Source organism: Dicentrarchus labrax, unplaced genomic scaffold (genome assembly GCF_905237075.1).
Source record: "Dicentrarchus labrax unplaced genomic scaffold, dlabrax2021, whole genome shotgun sequence".
Classification (NCBI taxonomy): domain Eukaryota; kingdom Metazoa; phylum Chordata; class Actinopteri; family Moronidae; genus Dicentrarchus; species Dicentrarchus labrax.
Genome location: NW_026136719.1, coordinates 14,658,478 through 14,672,676, shown reverse-complemented (window position 1 = coordinate 14,672,676; position 14,199 = coordinate 14,658,478). Strand labels below are relative to the sequence as shown.

The 14,199-nt window shown below is 38.6% G+C and overlaps 2 protein-coding genes across 8 annotated transcripts in view; both read left to right on the top strand.

Annotated features, from left to right (window-relative positions):
- bdnf (brain-derived neurotrophic factor) overlaps positions 1-1,454 on the top strand; it is a 29,451-nt gene extending 27,997 nt beyond the window's left edge. For all 7 annotated transcript variants that reach the window (XM_051379829.1, XM_051379822.1, XM_051379827.1 and 4 more), the window contains exon 2: positions 403-1,454. In XM_051379829.1, the coding sequence (XP_051235789.1) occupies positions 424-1,233 (810 nt within the window). In that variant the 5' untranslated portion in view covers positions 403-423 and the 3' untranslated portion in view covers positions 1,234-1,454. The remainder of the gene's footprint in view (positions 1-402) is intronic.
- A 3,262-nt stretch (positions 1,455-4,716) lies between these two features.
- lin7c (lin-7 homolog C (C. elegans)) lies at positions 4,717-12,676 on the top strand. The gene is made up of 5 exons (XM_051379830.1): positions 4,717-4,900; positions 6,116-6,234; positions 6,387-6,458; positions 6,615-6,824; positions 8,044-12,676. Exons 1-5 carry the CDS (start codon positions 4,864-4,866, stop codon positions 8,209-8,211), a joined length of 606 nt encoding a protein of 201 aa, XP_051235790.1. The 5' UTR covers positions 4,717-4,863; the 3' UTR covers positions 8,212-12,676.
- Positions 12,677-14,199: the final 1,523 nt, after the last annotated feature.

Here is a 14,199-nt window from a genome sequence, read left to right as displayed (position 1 = left end):
TGTAAGAATGTAGTGACATCTATTTGGGTAATATTATCTTTTGTAATAAGCGATCTCTCTGATGCTCAGCGCAGCTTTTGTGTATGGCTGCCAACAAATAAAAATCTAAGCCAGACCTCACATAGGAACAGAATGATTACAGTTTGCAAACAATTTGAAAACACTGATGACACAGCGCCAATATCAGTTTAATAAAAAAACATTCTGTGATTATTCCAAAGCTACTGACTCCCTTTTTAGTGTGCAAAGAAAGAGTGGAGGGTGTAAATAAGAGGAAAGGCTTACATTGTGCATTATGGATCAAGAATAAGCTAACTTCATTGAAAATGCTCTTTGACTAACCGTCTTGCTCTCTCTCCCCCCTCCTTCCCTCTTGTTTTCTCTCTTTCTCTCCCCCTCCAGTTCCACCAGGTTAGAAGAGTGATGACCATCCTGTTCCTTACTATGGTTATTTCATACTTCAGTTGCATGAGAGCTGCGCCCCTGAGAGACGCCCCGGGCATGCGGGGCCATCGGACGGAAGGCTACTTGGGCGCCGCTGCGACGGCCGCGCGAGGCCATGGGACTCCACAGAGTGGTGGCGGGCCAGGCCAGCGCGGGGAACTGCCCTCACTCACAGACACGTTTGAGCAGGTGATAGAGGAGCTGCTGGAGGTGGAGGGAGAGGCGGCACAGCTGGGACAGGGGGCTGATAAGAGCCAGGGAGGTGGGGGCCCATCCTCTGTGGTCACCACAGAGGCCAAGGATGTCGACCTGTACGACTCGCGGGTGATGATCAGCAACCAAGTGCCTTTGGAGCCGCCGTTGCTCTTTCTTCTGGAGGAATACAAAAACTATCTGGATGCCGCTAATATGTCCATGAGGGTGCGGCGACACTCCGATCCCTCACGGCGTGGAGAGCTCAGCGTGTGTGACAGTATTAGCCAGTGGGTGACAGCTGTGGATAAAAAGACGGCAATAGACATGTCTGGGCAGACAGTTACCGTCATGGAAAAGGTCCCTGTCCCCAATGGCCAACTGAAGCAATACTTTTATGAGACCAAATGCAACCCCATGGGGTACACAAAGGAGGGCTGCAGAGGAATAGACAAGCGGCATTATAATTCCCAATGCAGGACAACCCAGTCCTACGTGCGAGCGCTTACCATGGATAGCAAAAAGAAGATTGGCTGGCGGTTTATAAGGATAGACACTTCATGTGTATGCACATTGACCATTAAAAGAGGGAGATAGTGTATAAAATGTATAGATTTTATTGAAGAGTTTAAAAAAGAGAATAAAGAGAAAATATCTATTTGTATATATACATAACAGGGTAAATTATTCCGTCAAATGAAAATTTTATGGACTGCATGTAAAAAAAGATGAAGTTTATACAGTAAAAGTGATACTACAGTCTATTTATTGAACATATTCATGACCTTGTAAACAATTAAAAAAAATCTGATCAGTCATTTGCGCCCAGTTTAAATTACTATATCACATTCCTCAAGACATTGTGATTTGTTTACGTTGCCAAGAATTAGAAAATGAAGGAAAAAAACAGGCAAGGAATGAGAGAGGACAGTTCCATCTTCAAAAGCTTGCATGCTGCTTCAATTGTGAATTGAGAAATTCTCCACTTACAAAAAAGGATATGATGCTGACCAAAAAACATTCCGTTTACATATTCAGCAGAAAACAATTTTCCTCTCAAGTAATTTATCTGTTTACTGTTCTAAACTTCTCAAGGTAATGTTGGAATTACATACTATGTCAAGGTGCTGTTGTCAAAGCTTTGCTGTTTATTTTTTTATCCCCACCAGAGGACAAGATATATATAAAAAAAAAAAATTATATATATATATATATATAAAATTTATTCATTGACATGTTTCTGGGTTAATATTATTCATTTTGTATGTTGTGAAGTTGTTTGCAATATTAAACTGAAATATTTGAAGAAATAAAAATGACTATAGGCAACTGAAAAACAAAATCAATGTCGATAAAGTTTCAACAGTGCATTTCCAGGCAGGATAAACTTTATTATTCAGGCAGGGCGGAAGGCAGGCACACACACGCACACACACACGTGCACAAACGCAGAAATGACCAAATCCAATTAATGAATGACCAGGATGCTCATTTATAATTAATGTAGGTACAGTTTTAGAGGCTGCAAGAAAATGATGTATCTCCAGTAGCAGAGGAGTCATTGCATTGGGTATGCATATATAGTGACAGCAGTAATGACAGTGTTATGGGTGGCGAAGATGCATTTTTTTCAGCTCTTGGTTTGGAAAAAGCGGGAAAATGCTCCTAAAACCACTTCCTGCTCCCCACCAGCACATTACTGGAACACAAACTTACTGTATCTCCTTTGATACTTTGGTGTTTATACACAGATGTTCAGGGATTTACTTAATTGTTACTCCAGCTGCACTTGATATGTCACATTTAATAGAACTCCACATCACAAGAAAAAGCGCCTACACATACAAGTGTAGACTAGTGCAAGTAGGCTGTGGTTGTACATGAAGCATGCCTGAGTTTGACAGTGATGGATTCACCCACACATACACTTGTGTACATTGAAAATATACACCCAACATTTTCCCAGTGCATGGTAAACCATCTGTATATCTTTCTTTTGTCTTTGTAGCTGCACATTATGATTACAAGGTGAAGGGAACTGGTTTGGTATCTGGGTTAAGAGAGTACTGCAGCTTCAGATCAACATTCCCTCCAGCACATTAAAAGTTAGTGCATTACATTGTGACATCCCCTTGCTTGCCAAGTCTAGACACCATTGTTTAAGAGCGTAGGAGGCTAACAATAAAATGTCTTTTCAATCCCATGAAACACTTAACCATAAAATGACCTATTTCAAAAAGAGAAGACACGCATATATATAAAAAAAGAGATACACGTAATCCCGGCCACCTCATTTTACTTCTTCTTCATCAACCTGAAGGTAAGTGTGACCTCAGAAGAGAACCGGATCTTCCATTTTGAGATTTGGAAAAATCCAGAGGAGGCTGATGAAGATGCTGTAAGTTACTTTTTTGTTATACAGAAGCTGAGAACAAATAGAGAGTCTCTATGCCACCATGTGAGAAATATGACAAGTATGCAGTTTCAAATGATTCATTGTCTTCCAAGAAAAGGTAGTGAGGTTTCTTGTCACTGCCACACAGACTAAGCCTCGTAAGAATTAAAATGAAGTCTTTTTTTATTATCCCTTGGGAAGAAAAGCAGTTGTTACACTTTAATCCACCTTAAGATAGAACTGGAATGATTTAGTAAAATCTGATCGTGTCTGAGCACTAACACACCCTCAGCACGCACAACGATGAATCAAACCTGCAATGTATTTTAGACAAGGTAGTCTGAGTGGCTCTATTTATCATGAGCAGAAGCTCCAGGCTATTTTTGTTTCACAAGGCTTAAGTAATAGAAAACTGCCATCCACTTATCACACAGTTATTAAAGTAATGGACAAAATGACTCTGAAAGCTGTCTTTGAGTCAGGACAAAGCCCATATTATCTTTTGTGATCATAAATCATGGATGTGAATAGATCTTACAGTATGATGCAGTATCTCTTTGATCCAGAGCTGCGGCTGAAGCCTAAAGACAAAAACAAGAATGAAAAAAAAAAATCAACTGAACATTTTTATGCAGACAATGTATCAAAAATGACACAAAATAAAATAATTGCTTCTGCTGCTCGACTAAATGTGGCTCCTACATTCAGTGTGCTGAGCCTCTGGCCACACCCCATTCAGTGATGTCACAGCAGGTTTATTTCATCAGCTGTCAAAGGCAGACACTTTGTATGTCATCACCAACTGGGGTGTGGTCAGAACTGAATCATGCTTGAAAGTTTCAGCCCACAGAGCAGTGCAGCAGCAGCTTTCTGCAGGCTAGAGATGTGCTGCAGTCAACCAGTAGAGGGCGGTAGAGAGCATTCCTCCCAGGTGTCAACAAAAAGCCAAAGAAGCTTCTGGCTAGTCCCTTGTCACCATTGCACGGGACATTATATGTAACAATCCCTTCACCTATGAGCACACATGTAGACGTTCAGTACAGCTGATAAATGAATGATGCACTAACCCGCAAATGATTGCTGATGCTGTTGATTGTGTGATCATCAAATTGGTGACATGGGACTGGGAACACAGTGAGCACCTTTCATCACCTTCTTCCTGGTTGCTGGCCAACGAGACGTGACAGTGAGCTGAAAACAAGGCACCACAATGATGACGCCTCTCCTCCATATTCCTTTATGTCAACAGTCAATAGGAAGGACACAACCCAACACATTGCCTACTTCAAGTTACACAGTAGCATCCAACATATAGAGTGGGATTAAACTCCAGAGATATGCACAAAGGTATTAAAGGTATAAGGATCCTCAATAGAATAGAAATAGTCTTAACTCCCGTTCATTCATTCATTAGGATATTTTGATATATGTATATTTTGATATGTTCTAGTACAATATATTAAAACGTGATAGGCCTATATAGCAAACAAACTTAATTTCTTCTGGCTTCTTTGGAAATATATAATTTATAAATAATAATTTAAAACAATGACTGATTCACATGGTTAGGGAAGAGGCCTTCAGCGTTGGCTCGGGAACATCCAGGAACTACGGAAGAGAATGTGACGAGTTCGGTGTTTATTCCGCTTTACGAGGATACAGTGAACGCACCATGACACTGGCAGCTAGCCTAGCCGGCTAACTTGGCTAATCTGATTTATCGTCTCGGCTAAGCGCACGTAAAGCTAGCCAGGATTACCAAATTTAGTTTTCCATATCTGGCGTTTAACGCAATATCTACCTGACGTCAAAAAAGCCACTAATTCTCCAGGATGGCGTCTCTCGGGGAGCCAGTGCGGCTGGAAAGAGGTAAAGTTAATTGGCTAGCTAACGTTAGCCTAGAAATATTTGTTGTGGTAGCAGTTGACCTAGCCTAGCCACCTTTAGCCGAATAGAGCTGGGGGATGTTTGAGTTTTTGAGAGTATACTTTCTTGTTTAGTTGCCTGACGATGTGTAAATGATGTCTTGCTATTAACACATGTTTATGGCTTCGACTGATGATGTGTATTAAAGAGCGATGATTCTTCTAGCTCATATTAGTGACAACAGACAGCGATAAGTTACCCTCAGATATTCAGCGTGTGTTTGCATGAGAGCTTTATACTATATAGGCTTTATACACTCTGTAACACCGGCTTTATCGCCATTACCATCTAATATGAGCAGCGGGAAATGATTCATCGCGTTTAATTCAGCCCCAGTCCTTTCGTCAGGATGCTAACATTAGCTCCTGCTGTGTCTGCACTGTGGGTGGAGAGAACATTAAACCCACTTCTGTATGTATAAGTAAATAAATGTGAAACTGTACTCGCTATTAAGGATACTGAACTGTTGAGGGAAGTTGTAGCTCGTGATTTCATTAGAATTAGCTACAGTAGAAATTAACACAGATTTAAAAAAACAGTTTTTTCCTCATTATATTTTAATAGGATAAAATAAACTCTAAATATAGAAATATAAACAGATTTGTTTTTAACCTTGTGGATGCAGTTTCACATGGTTGTTATTTATTTGGACATTAACAGCTGATGATGTTTGCTTCTGTGGAGACAGAGGCAGTTACTTATTTTGTAAAATCTCTAGTTTGGCACAGTATCTTGCTCTGAAGGGTGATATAGTGGAAGTCGCCCTATTGATTTATGTAGCTTCATAGCTCATTTTATTTGTGGTATAAACAGTGCTGTACGCCAAGACAAGCTTCCTAGAGGGACACATTATTTATAATCAGATAAATGTTGTGCAAGTTGAGGTAAATAAAGTTTCAAAATAATTAGACATGTTAATTTCCAGAAAACGTATCACAATTTTACCACAATGCTTTAGTTTGTTGTTTTAGACATATATTAAGTGTCAGGGCAAGCATCTGTTAAGCTTATTCAGAGATTTCTGCATTTTAGTTTTATATTGGCACAGATTAAGTAATGACATTCACACAGGCAAACGTCATCGCCTATGTGAATGTCTTCATTTGCAGATACCAATAAAAACCTTGGCGGCGGTGGTGTATGTGTTCTTGTTGACAGATATTAACCGTGCTGTTGAACTGCTCGATAAGCTCCAGAGGACAGGGGAAGTGCCTCCCCAGAAGCTGCAGGCGCTGCAGAGGGTCTTACAGAGTGAATTCTGTAACGCTGTCAGAGAAGTGAGACACTTTTATTATTCTTCTTAAAGCACTTAACTGTGAGATGGCATTACATCATCTTTTCTCTTCTTATGTTAATCTTATGTGTTTGAATTTCTTTGTGATCACCTTTTGGGAATGTGATGAAAAATTGTCCAACAATGTCTCTTCAGGTTTATGAACATGTGTATGAAACAGTGGACATCAACAGCAGTCCTGAAGTCAGGGCCAACGCCACAGCTAAGGTAGATCCAAGTCAAATACCATCTAATACACAAGCATTTGACTTGCAAACAGTTTAGTTCTTAAAGATGCTCTAGTACCACTCATCACATTGTGCTGAGCTCAGGAAACGCAGTATATTTGCAAAGGTTAAACAACACCACTTTGTTTATTTGTAGGCTACTGTGGCAGCTTTTGCAGCGAGTGAGGGACACTCGCATCCACGTGTCGTGGAACTGCCCAAGACGGAGGAAGGCCTGGGTTTCAATATAATGGGTGGAAAAGAGCAAAACTCACCTATATACATCTCACGGATCATCCCAGGAGGCATCGCTGACCGACATGGAGGCCTAAAGCGAGGCGACCAGCTTCTCTCGGTTAATGGAGTGGTACGTTTAGTTTACAGAATTATGACTTACTCGTTAGGTTTGAATCCTCGGTCTAATGCCATGTGCAGATTTTGCAGGTAATTCATGCATTTTCATACATTTTCGTAGACTCAGCTTCATTAACCACCAGCTCATAAAATAAAAACTTCAGCAATTAGGGCAGATTAACAATTTAAAACCTTTCAAATTTACTTCTACGCTTCAAGTCAACTCAGTTTTATTTATATAGCCTAACATCACAAATCACAAATTTTAATCTTGTCATTACGCAACCTTTGAAATGTCACATAACATTAGTACTGTCTCTCCTCCTGAGCTTCCGTAGCAGACTGCTGCGTTGAGCCACAACTCCTAACTTGTAATTTTTAGTATGCTCACCTCCAAAGAGGACAGAGGTCCTCAGGAAATCTGGCTATGTTGGTTCGTTACCACTAGAAGTTGATAAACAACGTCCATTTGCCAGTTAAAAGATTTTCAATTCATTTTTGGCCACTAGTAGAATGTGTTTGTCCTCAATTTGTCAGTGAGGACACTTAAGTGTGCACCCATGCACAAAGATGATGCATGCTCAGTCTTGCCAATGGTTTTACGCTATCCCACTGATCGACAGTTGGTGGTTGTAAGAGTTGTCACCAAGTAAATGCAGCAATGCATCAACAAAGGTGAGAGAGAAGAAGGCTGCTAGCAATAAAATGTGGATGTAAGTTTCAAATTCTTCCAAAAATGGTGACTGAAAATGTTTTATGAGAGATAAAATGCATTCAGCACCCTTTATTATAGCTCAAGAATATACTTACTGTTAGGTGAGAAACTGTTGATGTAAACAATTTATTTTGTTTTGAAAAAAGATAAATGTCATGGGGTACCTTTTTAAAGACTCTACCACATTAGCTACAACGTTCACACAGCTGTGATCGCTGCTTGCTGTGCTTAGGTTGCAATTCCGGGATCAGCCAAAAACAATCATCCAATTGACTTTGTTTGTTGCTCAGTTTGTTCTCTCATTAAAATGTCCAAATTACAAACTTTTATAAGGTAAATTGAACCAAGCTGCCAAAGCTTATGTTATGTTCACTCAAATACCTATAAAATCCATTCCAAAGTTCCCACATACCTTGTGCTTGATTATTATAAACCTATAAAAACTGTAGACTTTACTACAGTTGTTATGGCCCTTTGTGATAAACTCTTACAGTACATTTCTGTGTTTTTTTTCCAGAGCGTGGAAGGTGAGCACCATGAGAAAGCTGTGGAACTCCTCAAAGCAGCTCAGGGCACAGTGAAGCTGGTCGTAAGGTACACACCCAAAGTCCTGGAGGAAATGGAGTCGCGCTTTGAGAAAATGAGGTCGGCGAAGCGTCGGCAACAGAACAACTATCCCCAGTAGGATTTTTCCGTCATGATGCCCAGCTCCCATGTCTCTCCTGCTCTAGCCTTCTGGCCATTTGTCCTGGTCTCTTTCTTATCTCCCTGCCCCCAAAAAAATAACATAACAAAACATACTACAAGTTTAGTTTTAGTTCCTACTCACACATACTGTATATTGTGCTTCTACCCTTTTCTGTAGCATTTTTAATATCTGCCATTGTTACACTGGACACTACAACTCTAGACAAACACTAGAATGAACATGATTGTCAGTGTAGGTGGTCACTCACACGTGTGCATTATTTTTGAATTGACAATTTGAATGCAACCAACTACACAATTCCTTTGACTGGAAAGGTAGTGTTTTTAATTCTTTTATCACAGCCACTACCAAGTGCCTCAGGGCAAACACGTTTATCTTATGTACTGTGTTCACCGTTCTTTCTTTTTAATGGTTTAAAGTCAGGTATTGGTAATGATATGCTTGTGGCAGGAGTTACTACATGCTTTTCATCTGTTATTCTCAACAATCATTTTATGTTATAGAAGTACACGCTAAACATATGTAACACCTTTAATTGTGCAAACTTCAAAAAAAAAAGAAAGATGCAGTTTAATTTGTATTGCCGCACTACAAGCTTTGGGGGAGTTGAATTTGTTAAGAAGGGATAGTTTATATGTTTGACGATAAGGGAAACCACTGAAAGGACACTTCAAAACAAAAGTGATGGATTATACTGGTATTTAAGGGTTTTCTCTGGGCTTACCCTTTTAGGTTTTCTAACGTCATACCACACTATAAAAAGCCCAGCAGGTACTGTAACTGATGTAATGGGGTCTCAGCAACTTTTGAACTAAATTCCTGCCACCACCGAGACTTTTATTTAAAGTAATTAATGAGAAACATAACTCTTGCAAGTCAGCATGACATGAAACCTGTTCAGCTTCTGATTCATTTGTCTTGACGTAAATCAGGAATGTTCTGTATGTCATGATTTTTCCTCTTCCAGGCACAATGCTTGAGATGAATGAGAATGAGAAGTCAGTTACTTAACATTTGTCTTTGATCTTTGCTAAAAACAGCCTGTGAGCATTGTTTGCGTCATTCAGTGAAAAGTTCAAAATGAGGGAAAAACAAGACACTCTTGATAACGAGCAATCTGATAATAAGAAACAATCCACGTCACAATAATGCCTAATGTGAGCTTTCATCATTGTTTTGATGAATGAAATGGCAGATGTTGATTCACACATATTGTATTTGGCTACTACGTATTCATCAAGACTTTACACAGTGTTTAGAGGATTATGCCCTAAATCTGTTGCATTGGCACATCTTTCACTGTTAGTTTCCTGTCCGTTTTTAACATTTTAATAATGAATGTCTTGCAGAACAACTTCATTTGAACATTTTGATCCTGGTAATCTCTGACGTCTTTTAAAGGACTTGGATTAAAGATCTAAGATGACACAGGTGCTGGGATAAGATGTATAGAAGAATGTCTTGAAATTTAAACAACCATTTACTTTAAGGATGCTCGTACTTGGTGCAAAGACATGGGTATGCACACACACATTTCAATAATGTAATTAGTCCAGACTTCTTCAGTGTGTCACTACAGATATATTTCTTCTTCTTTTATCTTCACTAACAATAATCTTTGCTCCATTAAAGCCAAACATTTAGTGGCACCCATTTACTCTGTATGTAATGTACAAACTGCATATCATGTTAAAATAAGAATGATGACAAACATTTTATTACTAAATACTGCCAAAAAGTCAAGTTTGTTCTGATATGAGGTTTTAAGCAGGCTAATGTCATACAGTGTCAAAAACACCCGATATACTGTATATGTAGGCTCTCCTACTACGTTTACATATACAACACTTATAAACAAAGTCTTTTTATAGATTTAAAGTGTTTGCAGAATGCATGTTTAACTATCATATTAATATTCCTCATATCAGGAGAAAACGTCTTATGCTGTGGAATATTGAAGCTTAAGAAAAACTGATTAAGAAGCCCAAAATCCAACCCTTATGCCTACATGCAACGTGTCAATCAAACAAGTTTGCAAGTCATGCTTTTCTTTCACATACTTTTATTAGTCAATATAAAACAACAAAAGGGAGTTTTTAAAGACATTTCTTGCTTGGATAAGTCAATTTCAATATAAATGACTGTCCGTTATAACCCGCTCATCATTCATTTCCACAAAATATGCCCCAGAACAAATTTAATTTCAGATAGTTATTCACAAAAGTGTTCCATTGTAGATGCAACATCATGTGTATATAGCGTAATGTAAACTAGGCTGTAGCTGACTAAGCCTTACTATCGTCCAGTCTCAGGATCAACACATAGTTGAGACAGGAAGGTAGTAACGATGTAGTGATTTATCTGGCGGAAATTAGATTGGATGGTGGATAAAGTGACAGAAACACATGGCAGTGTATGAAAAGCAGGAAAACTTTGCCTTCAGTTTGTTCTTCATAAATTAATTCCTTTTTAATGCATTTCAGTGTTGTACACAGGCTTATGCTGTCATGGCTGACATGACCTAATGCCTGTCACTCCATGTTTCTGTTTGCCTGTGTAGCTGCTTTTATGATGTCGTTACTCAAACCCTTTTCTGTTTTTCATTTGGTGCTTTTGTTGTTTTATCCACCATCTCTAAACATACAGTATGTTTCAATAAGGTTCAGCTGCCTATGACATTAATCGCTCCAACAGATTGTAAATAGCTCATTCAAAGGTTTTGGTACTTTTTGGCATAAAAAATGTGGAATTGTCCACAATCAGTGATCAATCCTTTTAGGTGGTAAATTTTTCCTTTTAAAGAAGATTCCTTAACATCACTAAATGCACTGAAACACATGTGTTAAAAAATACAATTATTAGTGTAAAGTTAAGGAAAGATTGGATTTTTTCCACAGGAATATCAGTTGGTGATAATGTCATATTTTTTTTCTTAATAATTGGAACTAAAGTCAAATTTAGAGCAAACAAATCTCTCATGTGCATCTTGTCCGTTACAGTCTATACATACATGTGTCTATAATTACCCTCCATGTCAACTCAAAGTCTGCTGTTCCTCCCTCAAATTGACTTGCAGGACGGTTCATTAACTTTTGCCGAACTGTATGTTACTTAGTAATATGATGATACATGATGAGCACATTGCCAAGTCGTATTTAGTGCGCGTGCTCCCTGTAATCCATTACTCCCTGTAATCCATTACTCCTTATGAAAAATGCCGAATTTTGGGACAGAGTAATAAAATAAACCGCATTACTGCAAAAACTGAATGCAAATCAATTATCTATGCAAGGTCATTTAGAAACTTTGGAAAAATCTTGTAATGGTGCAAAACAGCTGTCATTTTACAGCAGAATGTTATTTAAAATTACTACTCAAAGACTATGTAGACAAATGTCTAATGTAATACGACATGTTCAACACTTTCGGGACCGCTGCACTCTGACACATTGGAGTTACGTAATGTTATGAGACCTTTACAATGTTTGTTATTGTAACATTCTCACATTGATCACCATTGATTGTAGTTGCAGTGAACATTTCCACATGATAATTAGCCTTGCTATTTAATTAATGATTGTCAGGATGCATGTAGAAGACTAGGCGTATGTGAAAGTGTGGTTAGCAGTAGACCATCCCATAGGCTACTTCAAGCATACTTTGGTTTTGAGGCAGAGAATTTAGCAGAAGACTCGGGGTGTACATAGAAGTTTAAAGGTCTTAATATAATGTATAGTATGTCCCTTAATTGTGTTTTATCCAGCATTAGCTAGCTAGACTCGACGCTTACACACATGTATAGTAAATCAGGAAAAAATGTAATGAGACTTGGTATTGATATTGCACAGTCACACTCACCACTGAATGTCACTGACCATTGTCTAACTTAGTTGCGACATTTTGTGAAGTACCCTTCAACTTTCTACCCGTTTTCCTTGTCTATATATTGGAATGGTCAATAGAGTATTTTTTATAATACTTTTCTTTTGATATTTTTCTCAATTTTTATAAGTGATTTTCCTAAAAACAAATACCAGGAATGATTGGTACTTCCATTTTGACTGTGTACCAGGGCCATATCAGCAAAGCCTCTCTGAAAAGCAGTGCTGGTGTAGGATGGTCGCGGAGATCTCTCGACTGTATGAACGTACAGACTTCAGAGAGAAACCGTCCAATATCAGCACTTCCTTTTCTCAGACCTGAACTGATTTTTCTTTTCTTTCTAGTACCAAGACCAAACTTGCAACATTTGTGAAAACTTTGATAATGTTTTGAAAGTCAGTGCTTGTTAAGGATTATTACTTGTAGATTGTGTTGTCTTATTTTGTGTTTTCTGGTTTTCTTACCTAATTTACTGTATTACATTGATGTGGAATGTAAAATGTTGTGATGTAGAAGATAATAATTGGACTGGATGCTAAATAAACAGTGCTTAAATTTATGGATTTTAAGGGTCTTCTTGAAACACACACACACACACACACACACACACACAGCATTTATTTTACTTTAAAGCTCAGTATCATTAGGAACAACCATGATAGGGAATCCTGTCCCATGTGATAACATCCCTTCATAATGAAAACAAAGAGATATCTGTGTGCATGTCTCTTATAATTTCTTCAAGGGTTTAAAAAAATGTACAACTTGTTTTTACTCTTTGTACTTATGTTACATACAGGCTGCATAGTCGTCGTAATAACTGTCAGGCCTGATGCATATAAGGTATGTATGGTAGATGTTTGATAGAAATTCAGCATCGAGACCATGCTCACGACACACACTTGGAGCTCTTCTTGATGGAAGTGTAAAATCCTTGCTGTCAAATGCTGTTGGAAGAGTGAACCCACAATGAACTTGAATTTGCAACTACTGAGACTTAACAGTTTATTTTCTGACAAATCTGACATTTTCTTGTTGACGCACACCGCAGTGGCTGCCAGTAAATGTTTTCCCTTTCACATCAACGCTCCTCCTTTACTGTCTTGCCTTAATTGTATGAAAAGCAAGAAACTAGTTCAGAGATGGAAACAGAAAGTTGGTGAGAGCCTCACAGCAGTTTCAATCTAATGGATGTGACACATAGAGTCTCATATTTTCTAAAATGAGTTTAACATTTTCTCTTAAACCTGCAATAACAGTATGTGGTCATTAGGATGTGGAGGCATTCAGATGTGCAGAGATTTTCTTTTAAGCCAAAGAACTGCTTCCTCTTACATTGATCATGAACAGGAGAGCAAGACAGGCTTCTTTATAGTGGGGATTCTTCCCTGTCTCTCCATCTTGTGCTTTATATGTAGACACTGTATGTTGCTGGTTATTGTGGCTGTTGTGTATACACACTTTCCACCTGCTGGTATGTATAACATAGGTGAAAATAAACATATAACTATCTTTGTTCAGCTTTGTTGCGCTTGTTCTAGATGTATGTGTATGTGTATTTTTGTATTTTTAGTCCTCCATTTCTACTGAAACAGTCTAACACTGAGTGAAAAACCAACCAGAGTCATATTCCTTGTGTGTGTATGCATACTTGGTCAATAACGCTGATTCTGAGTGCTAGTGCTACCCTTGTGAATGTTGTTACATTTTTAATCAGACAGATTGATTTAACTTTAAAACATTTCTTGAGGCTGTGATAGTCTTGCTCGTTGAGAAATAGAATTGGGTTGTATGTTCTTAAAGCTTTCCTACCTTGGATAGAGCTATGTTTAAGAGGTAATTTCACCCAGATGCATCCATACGTCTGAGAGGAGCTCTGTAACAGGAGCTTAGTGGTAGATCGGTGGCTGGTTGCCTGGAACCAAACCGTGCATGTGACAGCGATTCATTAGAGCTGGTTGTTCACACTACAGCTTGAGAGCAGAGCACAGCTGTTGGTTTCTCATGGTGTGGATCCAATCCATTGCAGAGTGTTGTGTCACTTCGTCTTTTCTGGCAACCAAAATCAATCACGCCCAGGAG

Excerpts from the sequence above, each read along its gene's own strand:
- lin7c (XM_051379830.1), top strand. The coding sequence starts at position 4,864 with ATGGCGTCTCTCGGGGAGCCAGTGCGGCTGGAAAGAG. Across the intron at positions 6,235-6,386 it reads TCTGTAACGCTGTCAGAGAA|GTTTATGAACATGTGTATGA; the intron begins GTGAGACACTTT and ends ATGTCTCTTCAG. Across the intron at positions 6,459-6,614 it reads GGGCCAACGCCACAGCTAAG|GCTACTGTGGCAGCTTTTGC; the intron begins GTAGATCCAAGT and ends GTTTATTTGTAG.